This window comes from Mytilus californianus, unplaced genomic scaffold (genome assembly GCF_021869535.1).
Source record: "Mytilus californianus isolate M0D057914Y unplaced genomic scaffold, xbMytCali1.0.p SCAF_15, whole genome shotgun sequence".
Classification (NCBI taxonomy): Eukaryota; Metazoa; Mollusca; class Bivalvia; order Mytilida; family Mytilidae; genus Mytilus; species Mytilus californianus.
In genome coordinates this window covers 7,594,697-7,612,769 of record NW_026262637.1, presented here as the reverse complement: position 1 = coordinate 7,612,769, position 18,073 = coordinate 7,594,697, and the positions used below count along the sequence as shown (strand labels likewise).

At 31.1% G+C, this 18,073-nt stretch overlaps 1 protein-coding gene across 1 annotated transcript in view; it reads left to right on the top strand.

The window, feature by feature from the left end:
• Positions 1-16,385, top strand: part of LOC127725310 (uncharacterized) — a 55,408-nt gene extending 39,023 nt beyond the window's left edge. The window contains exons 4-9 of the mRNA XM_052232239.1: positions 2,451-2,494; positions 4,936-6,307; positions 8,431-8,492; positions 9,413-9,479; positions 9,952-10,017; positions 10,349-16,385. Coding sequence (XP_052088199.1) covers positions 2,451-2,494; positions 4,936-6,307; positions 8,431-8,492; positions 9,413-9,479; positions 9,952-10,017; positions 10,349-10,389 — 1,652 coding nt within the window. The 3' untranslated portion in view covers positions 10,390-16,385. The remainder of the gene's footprint in view (positions 1-2,450; positions 2,495-4,935; positions 6,308-8,430; positions 8,493-9,412; positions 9,480-9,951; positions 10,018-10,348) is intronic.
• Positions 16,386-18,073: the final 1,688 nt, after the last annotated feature.

Sequence of the window (18,073 nt, the reverse complement as noted above, 5' to 3'; positions counted from 1 at the left end):
ACCTTACTAATAAGTCAATGTATCTGAACAGTGTGATTGGACAAAACATACAGTTTCAACTAAACAGACTGAGGAATGAATCACCTGTAGAAAGTTATAGAATAATTTTACATACAGGTTAAAAAGAGTTTTTGAGAATTTTATACATTGTTATATTCACTGCATGATAAAAAAACATAAAAACAAAAAGTGGCCTCAGGTTCAAAAAGATAGCAAAAAAGTAAACAGTCATTCATTTCTAAATATTATATTGAAAGTACTTCAGATTGTGTATGTAGAATTTTGGGCAGTGTTAGAAACAGGAGAACATTCTAAAAAGGCTATTATTATCCCTATGGGCCAGGAAATACTACCGTGCCACCTTAACTAGTATATATATGATGTATACTAAATTAATTGTATTTTTATGCCCCACCTACCATAGTAGCGGGGCATTATGCTTTTCGGTCTGTGTGTCAGTTCGTCCTTCTGTTTGTCCGTCCATCTGTCCCGCTTCAGGTTAAAGTTTTTAGTGCTCAGGTTAAAGTTTTTGGTCAAGGTAGTTTTTGATGAAGTTAAAGTCCAATCAACTTGAAACTTAGTACACATGTTCCCTATGATATGATCTTTCTAATTTTAATGCCAAATTAGAGTTTTGATCCCAATTTCAGAGTCCACTGAACATAGAAAATGATAGATTGATTGATTGATTAATTGGTGTTTAACACCACTTTCAACACTATTGTGCTATTTCGTGGCAGTCAGTTTTTATTGGTGGAGGAAGCCGGAGAGAACCACCGACCTTCGGTAGGAAAACTGACAATCCTCGTCAATTCAGATTGGAGTCAATTGCACCTGCCCCATGCGGGATTAGAACTCACAACATCAGTGTTGACTGGCTAGTGATACAGCAAGTACGACTACTAAGACCACTCGGCCACCAAGGCTCCCTAGAAAATGATAGTGCGAGTGGGGCATCCATGTACTATGGACTCATTCTTGTTTTATTCCTATTCAGTTTGTCGTTTACAAATAAATAGTTGATAAAAGGCAACTAGAAAAAGAACAAAACTTATTTGAAATTTGAGACATGACATATTTTAGCTGCCAGTACATCCAATAGCTTTCAACAGCCTTGACCACCACCTAGGATAAAAAATGTTCAGTAGCCAAAAGTTGCCAATCATGATATTCAATCCCTAGACACAAAACATCCTGGATCAGGGATGGCGTCCAAAGTAAATTATGTAAAAAACTGTTGGAAATATTGAAAATTTTACAAAAAAACTCACGTTTAAAAAAATAAGGCATACTTGAGGGATAATTTATTCATCATTTTCAATTTGATGTGTCAAAAACAGGTTACCTTGTATAAATAGTTACATTGCAACTATTTCTACTTGAAATTTGTAGTATTTTGGACTGATTTAAAAAAAAAACATCAAATTCTTAGGGCCGGTTTGAACCATTCATGATCTTACTCCTATATTGATTTCTTGGTATACTTGAATATGCTGATTCTGTCCAAATATAAGTCCAAAAATTAACTATATGACGTTGTTTAATGTGCTTAATCTAACCATGTATTTAGATTTTCGATTTTCAGGGCCCTGTTATCAAATTGGACCACAGTGATGACCAAAATTAAAGTTTGTTTGATTTCATCAAAAATCAAATTCTTAGGGTTCTATGATAACCTGAATCTAACCATGTATTTAGATTTTGAAAATTGGGCCATGATAGGTAAAAGTCAAATTTCAATTTCCAGTTCTTTAACCACATTCATTCTGTGTCAGAAGTCCCTATGCAATGTCAAATATTTAATCACAACCAAAACCAGAGCTGTATCAAACTTGAATGTACTGTCCATACTTGCCCCAACTGTTCTGGGTTTGACCTCTGCGGTTGTATCAAGCTGTGACCAGCGGAGCATTTTATTTTAAATTGTTTGATTGTATTAAATTTTCTAAAAATATTTGACTCAACTTTCTTTTGCATTTATGAGGAAACAGCTTTATTTTTGTAAGATTATTCACTAGTTAGTTGTCCTTAGAACACAGTTTTTACTAAACTTTTTAGTATTCAGTTGAATTCAGTAAATATTGAAATGACAATTATCTTTTAAAGATGAAAGATGATTTGTAGGCTATGATGTTTACAACAGATTAAAATATTTCCTGCATTCAAGCTATGTGTAGATCCTTTAAATACAATTTTATACTCAAACTTGTTGGAATAGCTTCAATGAAGTGATAAATCGGATTATATTTAGAACTTTCATTATACAATGACCAAATTATGTGCTTATCATACTTATCATCTCTGGTTTTAAAACAAAATGTGTTAGGGAAAAAGGACAGTGACAAAATTTTTAGTTGTATTTATACAGCAGATGTGTTTCTGAGAAAAACTATGTGTGTGTAATCACTTCAAACACTTTATTTAACATATTTCTTTTACTTTTGATATAGAAAATGAACATGTACAGACAGAAAATAGATGTTATCATTTATTGGTAAATATAAAAACTTAAGAAATATTACAACTGTTACAATAGAAACTGAAAAGTGTTATATCCATCTTGTCAATGCAAAAATGTAATATGCTTTAAAAGTTATAGAAAATTTCATATTTTTGTGAAGTTTGCAAAAACACTAAAGATACAAAAAGCAATAATAATCATTATAAAAATAAGATGATGTGGTACGATTGCCAACGAAAACAAATCTCCACTTACGAAACCAAATGACTTGAAGGATAGCAACTATAGGTCACTGTATGGCCTTTAAATAAAGGCAACAGAAGTATACCACTGTTCAATAGTCATAATTCGATTATAAGCAAAAACAAATCCGGGTAACAATGAGCAAATCCCTTATCATATAGCAAGCTGGTCCCGAAATGACAAATGTAAAACAGTTCATATGAGAAAACTAACATCCTGATTTATGTACAAAACAAAGGAAAAACAATTTTGATATGCAGCAACAAACGACAACCACTGATTATTACATTGTACATGCTCCTGACTTGGGACAGGCACATACAGAATGTGGCGGGGTCAAACATGTTTGAGGGCATACCCCCCCCCCCCCTAATCTTGGACAGTGTAGTGACAGCACAACATAAAAAAAAACTATAAAAATCAGTTGAAAAGGGCTAAACTCAAGACTTCTAGTATTATATTTAGCATACTTACCTTTTTCATTACACAGCTTTATATAAGTTGCAGCAGATGAATTTGCAATTAGATTTTTCAAATGACCATTAACAATGATTAAATTAGATAGGAAAACTTGCTTTTGATAAGAATGTGTAGAAGTATAGTGTAATGGTAGAAAAGTCACTGAAGTAAAAGGACCATCAAAAGCACATAATTTAATAAGTTGATTGTGTTGTTTTCACTTCCGCTATCTGAGAGTTATAGTTTTTGATGGTGGAAAAACTTTGTGGTTACTGGATGATGATTGATAATTTCTTTTACTTGATTGAAATTTTAATGGAATGTTTTGGACTCTAAACAGAAGAACGTTTTCTCAAACTTTTAAGAATTGAACCAGAGTTATACCCATTTATTATTTGAATTTATTTTTTCATTCATTTCAAAATTGAAATAAATACTTGCGGTTTGTTTGTATAAACAGATAAACATCCGCATTCAGGGGAGCACCTGACTTGAATTGAAATAGAGAAAAGATAACATTCAAGTAAGGTCACTTTCAAGATACCAATAATGCACCATCAGTTTTTATACGCCCGTTTACGGGACGTATTATGGTATTCTCTTCTCATACAGCTGATGACATAACCCAGTAGATAGTTTTGTAAAGAAGAAGAAGATTGCCCTCTCCAAACGGGAAAGACGTTAAGTTCAAAGCAACAGATGATGACCACAAACAATTTGAAATTTTCTTATTTCAAAGGTTGCACAAAATTTGTTTGTCCATTTTCGATATCAGTGCATGAGGTTACCTTGCAAAAAAAATAAAACCAATATCCCTGTCTTTCACATTGGACATGGGTCTACTTGTTGGGTGATAAATGCATACCTTCTTGAAGCTCATTATTTACTGTGTGCTGGGGAAATTGATAGAAGGCAAGGTATTGCTATTTTAATTTGTTATACATAATGAAATGACCATTTATGTCCCGTTTGTTAAAGCATGTATAACCCCCTTCCTTTTTTACAAACTTGTACAACGATGACATGCATTGTATGTTGAAAACAGCCAACAAAAAATGTTTGGCCCTAAAATTTAAGGAATGATGACAAAAAAGGTGACACAAGTATAGAAATGAAGCTGAAGTTCACAGTATTCATATTGATATCACGTAAAACAATTTTTTTTTTGACTGAAAAACCAGAATTTGTAAACAGTGGTTAAACCAACAAATTACAAAACCCTGGCCTAAGTCATCTTGTGTAGTTTAACCATGTGTTGTTTAGCGTGCTATATACTGCTATTTTGCTGTTATTGTCTTGCCTCAAAGAAGCTAGTAAAACAGGATTTCTTTGTTCTGTTTCTGGCAGCAGTTTTTGTGGCATCAACATTATGCGTAAATGAGATCAGAAACCACTAATGGTATATCAGTGATACTTGGTAAGCAGTTGTATAAGCATATTCACATCTCATTTCCTTTAGTTTTTTATGCCCAGCCCCCTCAGTCATGATCTATTGACATTGAAATAGCTTACCAGGTACATGTTAGTTAGGTATGTTTAAGGGGAACCACTTATGGTTTGTCAATGATATATGGTATGCAATTGTAGAAGCACCTGTACATCTCTTTTCCATAGAGATGACATATTGTGCCCTTGCCTTCTTGGTGATGATTACATTTAATTATGATTATACTATCATAGTTTTAAATACAATGTACTCTTGATATCATTCAGTGTTTCATAATGCATAATATATATCCATTCACTCTAATGTCATTGACTGATTTTTTCAGGCTAAATCAAAAAGACTGTCAAAGAAATTAAGGCAACAGATTTACCAAAAAGCTAAATCAGAAATGAAGAATGGTTCAGTCAGTATATGTGCTGAAATGGATCCTACCTGTCCAAAATTTATAGTGTGTCACCATGGTGAGACTAAGAAGTTCATATACAACAATTCGAATGACTGTTCATATTTATTTGATAATTTTCAAGATGGCAGAATCTTTCAAGGAAATTACCGGATAATGGTTCTGGTTTTAGATGAAATACCTGGTTATATACATATTGGAAACACCCGGGATTTTGATAGGGATAGTGGAAACCAGAGACGAACAGAAAATCAGGACCATGTAGATGTTGTCCCCACAGTTGACTTAAATCTTCATCGTACGAATAACTTGAGATCATTACAAGAAAGTAGTGGCATTAGTTCTTTATCACTCTATTATGATGATAATTCTGGTATTGAAAATGCAAGTTTGCAACATTCAATATCACAAAATAGGGATTTTCCAATGTCTAATGCTTCTGGACAACAGTTAAGGCATACCTTATCATCTGGGTACCAGTCAGGCAGAAGAAGGTATTTCTCATCAGGTCAACATTCATTTTCCCTTGGACAGATAATTGCTGAAGTCAATGAAGAACCAAATTCTAACGTTAACCATACAAGTCTAAACTCAGAAGCCAATCATGTCATTGATATTTTAGAAAATAATGCAGCCCAATGTTCATCTAACTTTCCACACCAGGAGGCAGTTGAGTCTGAAAATCTTTCTCAACAAGGTGATTTGTCGCAGGAAAGAGGTGACTGTTCAAATCATCAAGTATCTACAAATGTTAGACCAACAGGAACAAGAGACTTGGATGGAGAACATATTCAGTCAGACACAAACACTATCACAATACACAATACAGAAACCAAGACGAGATCAAATGATCACTCTGAATTGTCATCAAATACTCCTTCACAGTGCTTAAGAAACACCAGTTTGTTTCCAACACCTTTGATGAATTCTGTATCACATACTCCTTCACAGTGCTCTAGAAATACCAGTTTGTTTCCAACACCTTTGGTGAATTCTGAATCACATACTCCCTCACAATCCTTAAGAAATACCAGATTTTCTCCTATGATGAATTCTGAATTACCAGAGAGCCAATATGAGAAGAACAGTGTACCATTTGTAGAAAGGTTTAGTCAACAGCTGCCAGTATCTGTCACTTCTAATAAAGAAAATACCCCTGCTGATTCTCCTATTGTTGCAGTTTCCACTAAAAATATTCAGACTAATGAACCAGAAATCCATTCAGACCTCAGTGGAAATCGGGTTAATTTATACCAAGCTGGTAGACAATTTGGGACCAATGACAGGATGGAAGGTATATTGATTTATCAATTATTACTTGAAAAAAATCATTTGGTCATCAAATTTTTTGTTCAAGTATACCTAGAAAAATCTTCTTTTTAGCTCACAGGGGCCCGAAGGGCCTCATGTGAGCTTATGCCATCACTTGGCGTCCGTCGTCTGTCGTCGTATTTCAAAAATCTTCTCCTCTGAAACTACTGGGCCAAATACCTTCAAACTTTAATTAAATGTTCCTTAGGGTATCTAGTTTATAAATTGTATCCTAAGTTTTGATCCATCATCAAACATGGCCGCCATGGCTAAAAATAGAACATAGGGGTCAAATGCAGTTTTTGGTTTATATCTCCAAAACTAAAGCTTTTAGAGCAAATCTGACACAGGTCAAATTGTTCAATTGGTCAAGATCTATCAGCCCTGAAATTTTCAGACGAATCGAACAACTCATTGTTGGGTTGCTGCCACTAGATTGGTAGTTTTAAGGAAATTTTGCAGTTTTTTGTTATTATCTTGAATATTATTATAGATAGATATAAACTGTAAACAGCAATAATTTTCAGCAAAGTAAGATCTACAAAAAAGTTTATATGACCAAAATTGTCAATTGACCCCTTAAGGAGTTATTGCCCTTTAAAGACAATTTTACACAATTTGTTCATCAAGTTTGCTAACATTTAAAAATCTTCTCCTCTGAAACTACTCGGCCAAATACCTTCAAACTTCATCTAAATGTTCCTTAGGATATCTAGTTTATAAATTGTATCCGAAGTTTTAATCCATCAACAAACATGGCCACCATGGCTAAAAATAGAACATAGGGGTCAAATGAAGTTTTTGGCTTATATCTCCAAAACTAAAGCTTTTAGAACAAATCTGACACGGGTAAAATTGTTCAATTGGTCAAGATCTATCAGCCCTGAAATTTTCAGACAAATCGAACAACCCATTGTTGGGTTGCTGCCACTAAATTGGTAGTTTTGAGAAAATTTTGCAGTTTTTTGTTATTATCTTGAATATTATTATAGATAGATATAAACTGTAAACAGCAATAATGTTCAGCAAAGTAAGATCTACAGAAAAATTAAATGACCAAATTTGTCAATTGACCCCTTAAGGAGTTATTGCCCTTTAAATACAATTTTACGCAATGTGTTCATCAAGTTTGCTAACATTTAAAAATCTTCTCTTCTGAAATTATTGTGCCTAATACTTCTTAACTTTGACTGAATGTTCCTTTAGGAATCTAGTTTATGAATTGTATCCGAAATTTTGATCCATCAACAAACATGGCCGCCATGGCTAAAAATAGAACATAGGGGTGAAATGCAGTTTTTGGCTTATATCTCAGAAACTAAAGCATTTAGAGCAAATCTGACATGGGGTAAAAAATGTTCCAAAGGTCAAGATCTATCAGCCCTGAAATTTTCAGACACACCAAACAACCCATTGTTGGGTTGATGCCACTAAATTGGTTGTTTTATGGAAATTTTGCAGTTTTTGGTTATTATCTTGAATATTATTGAAGATAAAGATAAACTGTAAACAGCAAAAATGTTCAGCAAAGTAAGATCTACAAAAAAGTTTTATATGACCAAAATGGTCAATTGACCCCTTTAGGAGTAATTGCCCTTTAAGGACAATTTTACACAAGTTGTTTTATGTTTTTTAACTTAAATCTTCTCAAATGAATCTAGTATAAATTTTGTACTTCATTTCCTTGTACGTCAAGAAACATAGACACTATGGCTAAAATGGAACATATGGGTAAAAAGCAAAAATAATCATTGATAAAAGATTTAAGCAAAAAAAAATAACAGGTGAGCGATTCAGGCTCTTGAGAGCCTCTTGTTTTTAAAATATCATTTAATGTTAGAATGTGTTAGATTAGAACATTTTCATAATATAGAAACATTTGTGCATAGCTTATATATATAATTTTTTTTTATTTGATTACACAGTATGACAAGTTTTTTTTCTTCTTGAAATAGAAGAATTTGACAGTACATATTATATAATCATGATAATACATATGTTGCTTAAATTTAAAACCATCTTGAATTCAACTACTAAGATTTTTGAAAATCAATTGAAATAAAAAACATTTTCAAATTTTGTCTTAAATATGATTTGTATTTTTAGAGAAGCTAGATTATACACAATCAATTGTATGTGAAGACAAATTTTGTTTACCAGTGAGTGATGTAAGTATAACAGAATACAAACATATGTTCAACAATGAAAATAATTGAAAGTTTTGAGTCTCAAATGATAAAAAATTATTTTACTAGGGTATTCAACATGTTCAATTTAGAACTTAAAATACTTACGAAACTGAAATCACTTTTCTGCATTATTGAAATCTATCAATTTAAGTAGAAGTATACAATTAATATAATATTTCCACTAGAAGCTTCCTTAGGTTGGAGTTTAAATAGAATTGCAGGGAATTTTAGTAAAATTTGCTGTAATGTAGAATTATTCTCTACCTGTATGCAACACCTGTAAAGCTTGAATCCACTCTAAGTTGGATTGCCAAGTCCTGTAATGGTGGAAAGGGGAAGATAAATGGAAGTATTTCCAAAATAGATAACATGGAAAATGAGGCAGAAGATACCAAAGGGACAATCAAGAATCATAAGACAAAGAAAAATCTACAACATCCTGGCAAAATATGAAATACAATAAAAAGACAAGCAGATGTCAAAACATCACATAGAAAACTAAACCATAAAACCACAAACTCCACCAAAAACTAGAAGTGAGGTCAGGTGCTATAGAAGGATAAACAGATTCTGCTCCTCATGTGACAACACTCTTTTTTCTCATGGCAAATATAGAATCAGTGGTAAGCTGCAATCAGTAATGTCACAATTGAAAAGGAAAAAGGGAACAAGATTTTGGCTGCGACAATTGGAATATATCTGTGGACACCTGTGTCCATATCAGCTAACTAGTCATGAGGATGTTTTGTAAAACTTTGCATGAGTTGATAATTTAGCCTGAAAATATGGCTTGGGATATTTGTCTTCAACATGTTCATTGTCTTAATCAATAGTTTTATATACATTTGTTAATTTATAAATATTGTTAATTTTTAATTGTATACAAATTTCTATGTTAGGATATAGATGATATAGATGAGGACCAACTTTTTGGTGATGGTTCAACAGGCTTGACTGAATTAAGTGGTGAGGATGCTACTGATAGAGTAAAAATCAAAAGGATTGTTGAACAATTGACATTTTAATTCTTAATATTCATACCTGCCAACTTTTTAAAGTATCTGTTTGTGGGTTTAATGATTACAGTATATATAAATATAAATATCTTTAGTCATGTTAGTAGAGACTTAATATTTAAGACTGGTTAGTTTTGTTTATTTTCAAGTTAAAATAAGGATAAAGCACAAGTTTTATAATATAATTGTCTAAAGATGACCGTCTGTCTGTATCACTTTTGCTGTTCACTTTTCACAATCTAAATTTGAATCTTCATGACATTCTTAAAACATTTTTAGAAACATTATGAGGTATAAATGTCCATGATGATTTGGCAAGGTTAGGGGACACATTTTCAAATTTATAAATTGTTTGAAAGAAGTGAATTAAGAATTTAACCAAGTACTGAAATCTTGTTTTAATGGTAACTTTATTTTAATAGTTGATACAGGAACAGATGATGATGATGAAAACAAGAGTGAAGAAGACAGCTGTGCATTTGCCTCAGGTATCTATTATTGAATATATTATTTGAGAATTTTAAATACGAGGACTTTTTAAAATCAAACAATTTATCATTTTTTAGGTCTTTCTTTAGCCATATTGTGTACATGTATTTATGAAGGATAAAAAATCAACATTCTGACTGTAATTTTTATTGATATGTTATTTGAGGAATGATCAAAATTGACATTTATATTTTACATTCCAGTCAATGATGATGATGATTAAAATGAAAATAAAACTTTATGAAATTGATGTATCTTAAGGACATTTCTTGATTAACCTTCATCAGTAATTCTTTAGTAATAATTATGTGTATAATCCTTTTTTTGTAGAAAATCAAAAACCTGGAAAAGACCCCGATTACAAAATGTAGTATATCTTTACTGATGAGGCCATTATTCACAATACAATAATTATAAGCTTTAAGATCTTATAGACAGTAATATCAGTCTTTAAAGAAACTTTTATTAGGAGACACCAGAAAGGATATGACATAAAACCACTGACAATGTCAACTGACTTTAAGGGTGTTATAGTTTGTGAGCAAGTATCCTGTTAAATTATTGTTAAATGTCACCAGAAAAGAACTGTTGCTCAACAGGCCTCATCAGTGTTATTGGAACTCATAAGCAACATATTAAAAACTTGATATGTGTATGTTTATGATGAATATTTGATATATTGGCTATTTTAAAGAAATTAGCTAGTTCACCAACACAACAACTTTTGAAAAAAGTAGTTGTTTTAACTATTATCAATTTTAAAACAGAAATTGACTCAAATTTACCTATTTGTGTGGATTGTTGTGATTAAGTAAAAATATAATTAATTTCTAAGTATCAGTGGTCTCTGCTACACATTGCTGTAATTTTGATATGCAAAGTTTTTTTGAGGTTAATGAAATGTGAACAGTTGAATTTAAAGAAGGGAAACCTATTCAATATCTAAAAACTTACGAATGAAGGCTAATCTTTTGATATTGTTTGGATTGAAGTCAATCTTAGCTTAGTTGAAATATTTTTTTTCTGTAAGCTTGTATGCTAAAGGAGTATATTTAAGGGCCCTATTTGGAAATGAATATTTGGTCAATTTTTACAATACAAAAATTGTTTCATTTTGATGAATAGGCATGTAAAAGGTGAAATAGAATTATTCTTGTCAAGATTTTCTTATAAAGTGTTGATATAACCATCCCAAATAGACCAAAAATAGATATTTGGGTGAAAGTTGACAAAATCGTCTGGATTTTAACCACATTTCAGTCTAGGAAACGTAGAATGCAGGGTATGACAAACTAAATATTCAAGTCAAATATATTATTTGATATTAAGCATAATGTCGAAAGATTTTTTTTTATCATTGTATGCACTGTATGTTTCCAATCTTGAAAACCAATGGAAATTGACCTGTTTCCATTGAATTTCGAGGAAAATCAAAAGTTGTGCTATTTATAATGTCATGAAAAGAACACTGATTCATAAATTTTCAATGAAGAGACCTATTTCCTATCTATGTCATTATAAACCCTTATTTAAAATTTTAGCTACAAAACAGGGACCCATTTTTGAAATGTGGTTGATACATAAATTTCCATTTGATTTATATAAGTTATGATAAGGTCACTATGATTTTGAAGTTTAACTTATCTGCTATCTAGATGGTAGTGAAAATCATTAAAAAAATTATGTTTTTTTAGCCTTACAACATTTTCACCATCTTGGGGTATATTTTTTTTTTACCTTTGACTGATGTTTACTGAAAAAAAGAAGTCAGTAACCCTTATATTATTTTACCTCTTTAAAACTGAAATGTATATGGCAAAAACATGTAGATTTGAATAACCTATGCAGTGGGTGTAGAGAAAAAGAAGTTTTGAAAGATAATTTTGACAAAGTTTTTGATAGATTTAATGTAAATTCTATACAATTGCTGAATGATTTATGGGGATTTCATTCAGTAAGGTTTGAGCAAGTATAAAACAGTTAAAAGACTTATCTTTTTAAATTTTTCAGTTAGAGCTCAACATGCCATAGTTATATGCAAAATTTTACCAGAATCTGTTACATAGCCCATTTACTGTTGCTTGACCTTAATACAAGAAAACAAGTAAAGAGAAATATTCAATTTTCCCTCAATCCACAGAAATTAAAATAAATTCCCACAGTTTATACTTTTCAGCATCAGTGGTGTAGCACCACTATAGCATTGTAAGCATGTGCTGACAAATTTTACTATAATCGTTCAGCTTCTGGGGGACGGCATTCAGACACGTGCTTTCAATTTGTTTTCCAGTGCCTATGCCACTGAGCATCATAAAAGTTGGGAAGCAGAAAATGAATTTAAAATAGCTAATAATTATCAAATTATTTAGAGCAGTTCCATTCCAACATACGTGGTACCAAGGGAAGGCATATTCAAAATGCGGATATCATTTACTTATATGTTCAATTTTAGATATTCACTTACATTTTTCATGTTTTCAAAGCAGTATTTTCACCGACCTATAGTTGAAATTACAAGTTGCCTTCTCCGGGTTCGATGCATGTTTTTTTATTGAACAGCTTTATTGACATTTGTGTCTAAGACTTATTTTGTATATATGATTAATATATGATATTTTCTATTTTTTGTGTAAGTTGATTTGTACAAATGTGTAAGACATATATTTATTTTTTTTTGTGTCTTAGACTTTATTTTGTAAATAAGATTTATGTTTCTGATATTTGCTCTCTTATGTGTAAGTTGATTTGTACAAACTTTTAATTTATATTTTTTTATTTTCAAGCAGCTACCAACATATTGTAATAAAAAACAATTAATTTACACAGGTATGCTGTTTTTGACTTTTTATTAGATATTCTGGTTTTTTCCTGGTAGTGCCATTTAAATTTTTTTTTCTTTTCATTATTTTATTACATATAATTTAAAAAGTCATTTTTGAAAATCTTACAAAATCCTTGTTATTTTTTCATAGTATTTGAAAGAAGGTGTCGATGCTAAATGTATGAAAAATCTAAAGATAGTCATTTCAGCCAAATTTTCAATAGCTTATGTCTCAAAAACAAGACACAGACCTTTCATTTTTTCTGCTTTTTTACTTCCATTATTTAGATACAGTCTTTGAAAAGGTTTTTATTCTGAAACAAAGCAGCCAACATCCTTAAATAACAATGTGCAAGTCCACCCGAAATACCCTATATTTTGTCATAACAATGACACCAGTAGTCCATTTAATACTGATATCTTGACATCTTAATACAAATCATCAGAAAATAAATATATACACTTTATAGCTTAATTAATTCTGAGGGTATATAAAGGTTAACATATGCAGTGTGTTGTAAATACTTAACACTTTCATAAAGTATTACTGTTGCTTTTACAGTTTGTTTAATTGTAATGAATACTCAATAATTAGGTACTATACAGCTGTCAATTATGCAAACTTATTAAAGAAAACATCAGATTTTTTATTTTGTATACAAATTTTTATCATGCTCAGATACCTTGTGAGGTATATTTAATTTGACAATACAAATATGACACTTAACAAGAACAATCATCTAGTTCATCAGAGTATCCGCTGTGTTTGACACGTAAAGTAACTAATTATGAGGGTTAGAAGATTTTGATTTGTATGTATATAGTTTTATATATTTTTACCAGATGAATGATTCAGGATCCTAGGATCCTCTAGATAAGGTTGATGGGCTGCTGTATCATTGATGCACATATACCTATTATCTACTGTTGTACATATTTCATGTGAATACATGTTAGGTAATGATGATTGATTGATTGGTGTTAAAGGCCACTTTCAGCACTATTGTACTATTTCGTGGCGGTCAGTTTTAATTGGAGGAGGAAGCCAGTGCCCAAAGAGAACCACACACCTTTGGTAGGAAAACTGACAATCCTATTCAATTAAGATTGAAGTGAAACGCACTTGCCTCATTCGGTGTTCGAACTCACAATCTCAGTGTCGACAGTCAAGTGATACAGTAGTTTGACTACTTAGACCACTCAGCCACCGAGGCTCCCTTGCTAATGATGAGGATTTATACAAAATATAATCACCATAACCTATTTTTCAAATTCTTTCTCTTAAAATGTTCAGAGGGACATGGTGATATAGCACATAAATAGACAGGATAGTATTTTCTTTCAAAGATAATATTTATTTTATTTTATATCATATTGTGTACATATTTATATTACATTGATTTGTTTGTTTGATTTTGATTTTACATTTTGGATGGATGTCATGGGTTTGAAGTATTTAATATTTGCATAAATTTCTAAATTTACAGGTACATTTTCAGACATGGGCTAAATAGCTTCTTCCAGCATGTCCAGTTTATTTTCTATTTCAATATGCATGTTCAAGTGATTTAAGAAGATGTTTAGAAAAAAACGTCACTTTCTTTTTACAATGTGGACTTGTTTTTCTGCTTAGCAAATAAATCATCCTTTTGAAATATAAGCTAATTTGTTAAATAATGATTATTTTACCAGTGAGTTGATATTTGATGAATATAACGGATTAGATTATTTTATCTATAATACTAAATGTATCCTGCGCTGTAAGTTGCAAGTGTTCTAAATTTCTTAAAACTTGTGTAAAAAAAAAAGTGATTTTTAAAGTGTTAGAGAAAAGGTGATTGATAAAAATGGCCTCATTAAACGATATATTGTAGGCAGTTCATGCCAGTTTTATGAAATATGGCTTCATAGCCTATTAATTTATCTGTGAATACCATATCTAAGTGTAGAAAAATGAAGTGAATAAGAAATAGATGAAAGATAAACCAAAGTTCTCAAAAATGTTTTTTAAAGAATCTACACAATAATTAGTCCTGAAAATAATTTCTTCTTTCAGTTTGAACTATGTAACACTAAACATGTTTCAAAGTTGTTTTTTTTAGCATTATTTTACATGTTTGCCAAAGGACTTTTTTACAGTTATTTGCCTTAAATTCTGAAGATACGAAGATCTGTATAACTTGGAAAATGTTTGTTCCCCTTTAAGCAATGTCTTCTGGAACACAGAAGTTTCTTTGGTGAATACATTTTTACACAGTAGGAATAAAAAAATATAAGAAACAGGAAAATACATTATGAAAAATTGAATCAAATAATACAATGTATGTATTTTTTATGCCCCCGCCATAGCAGAGGGGGCATAAAGTTTTACCCTTGTCCGTCTGTACATCCATCCATACGTCTGTACATCCAAAATTAGTTTCCGTTCTCTTACTTTAGTATGCCTCAACCAAATGTTATGAAACTTATACACAATGCTTATTACCACAAAACACAGATCAAGTTTGAATTGTGGTGGGGTCACTTATACCATTCTAGAGTTATGTTCCTTTACAAATTGAAAAATTGCTGAATTTTTTCGTTTCCGTTCTCTAACTTTAGTTTACCTCAAACAAATGTTATGAAACTTATGTGCAATGCTTATTACCACAAAACACAGATCGAGTTTGAATTTTGGTGGCCTCACTTTTACTGTTCTAGAGTTATGCCCCTTTACAAATGGAAAAATTGTCGAATTTTTCGTTTTTGTTCTCTAACTTAAGTTTGACTCAACAAAATATTATGAAACTTATACACAATGCTTATTACCACAAAACTCAGATCAAGTACAAATTTGGGTAGTAGTGTCACTTTTACCGTTCTTGAGTTATGTCCCTTTATAACGTTATATGCAAGCTGGGGCATCATCTGTTTCCCATGGACACATTCCTCATTTATTTTTGTTTAAGTTTTAAACTTTTGTATGTTATTGAAATTGCATAGTTGTGATTAATTTTCTTTATGTTAAACATTTTAATACATTGTTATTTTTTAGGTGGAAGTATATGATTATGGTATAAAGATCATAACGTTACACTATTCACATCAGATGTATTATCAGCACTCAGTCAGAATTAGCTGTACTTATAGTACGACCTAGGGCTGACGATACACCTGATATGAAAAGGGTTAAGTAATAATCAAATAGTATTAACTATTTTGTGTGTCTGTGTTGCTGTTTAAGATATACTCCTGACATCTTCCATTCATATTCATGTTAAGAAATGCATCTACCTTATCAACTCAATTATCATGACTTAATGATATTGTTCATAAGAAAGAATTAAAGGCAAAATATAACTGATTTCTAACTTAATCTTTCCTAAATTTTAGTTCATAACAAAATTATTTCCAAATCCATGTAAAATTCTATCATGGGTTCTGTTTTTTTTTAAATCAGACTACATTTGTACATAATTTCAATAACCCTCATTTCTTAAAGAAAAAAATGTTATATATGCAAGAATAGAATTTATAACAATAAAATTGTACATTTGTTTGTCTTTATCTTTTGGTGGTTTTTTTTGTTGTTGCCCTGAACATTACCAACATTGTTTAAAACATTTATGCAACTAACTGCTATACATGGGTTGACATGAAAACGAAAAAAAAAATATTAGAAGTTTAAAAAGATTAATGCTCTTATGGTTTTGGCCTGTTATCTTTTTCTTGCAAGAAGAGATTTTTTTTGTTTTTCATTGCATGGAGTCTGATACAAAAAAGTGATACAAAATCTGTGTTAATTTAATTGGCTGATCCAGCACCTTTAGACAATATTACAACGTTTCTGTTGGCTATTAGTTAGGTCATTGATGACTTTCAAAGATTAAAGTGATGTACATTTCGTCCATGGCAAATGACATATGTGATGTTTTCGATGATATACGAAACACTCACACTTTTCATCTGAAAATCTGAACATTCTGAAGCGTACAAAAAGTATTAAGATGTCTGATATTTTAAAAAGTTTTAACGCCGGAACTGGACATATGATTTCATACTGGTATGTGCAACTGAAAAGATCAACAATTCACAGAATTTTTAATTTAACACATCAAGAGAAATAGGTTTAACTAATAGCGGGAATTGTATATACATGTAGCTTGATATCAACTCTCATTATTTGATTCAAATAGTGATAATAAACTCCTTTATCATTATATGGAAATTAAATAACTTGAGTTGATATCAAGCGATATCCAATTCTCACTCATTATGAAACCTATAAATTATCAAATGGTAGAATCCTTTTGTTATCCTAAAAGAAGTACTAGACCATAAATATGTCAACCTGAAGCAATACATTTGATTATGGATGGATATGACACAATAAAAAAAACTTCAAAAGATATTAATGTATCCTGATGTATAGGTACTATAATAGTAATGATCTTGAAAAAAGCTTCTACAAGTATACTTATAAACTCGCCCCAATTTCCATCTAGTTCTCCTCATTTTACCACACTAATGAAAAAAGTAAAAATCCCGCTGAATTTAGGCATGCCCAACTCGCCCCCTACTTAAAAGGTCTGGAGTTAAATCTCACTTTTTTTTCAAAAATAATGCTTGTTTTCATTTATGCATAGTTCCACTATTTAAATCTCATGTCTATATTCAATGAAGATTGACACGGTTTCTTCTAAGGGTGCATCTTAGATGAAGTATCAGGTTATGTAAGGTCTTTCAATAAATAGAGTGTACTATAACAAAGAAAAACAAAATGGAAGTATTTTGAAGTGTGTGCCGTTTTGTTTGTGTCTGTAGACCGTACACCAAAAATGTCATGTAAATGTATTTGCCCAAAACGAGATGGCAATTGTTCATATTTTTGGTGTGCATATTCGTAAGAATTTCATATGAATCAACGTACGTTAAGATAACATCTTCATCGAAATCTCTTTTTGATTAAGACTTGTTACTGTATGAATATCAATTATAAAATGTTAAATGAGGCTATTTTGTTTCTTTGAAAAATTTATTCTCTAAGGCAAACATGAAATTTCATTAATGCAACCTATATCTATAGCCGCAGATTCGCATGTCGACAGTAATGTCTATTCAGTGATGCTTGAGGTTACCATATTTGAAAATCAAAAACCTATAGAATACAAGTGTTGATGAACTGATATACATTTTTGTAATCGAAAAGGACTAAACGTATAGCCCAACCCGGACAAGGAATCTTATTCATGCAT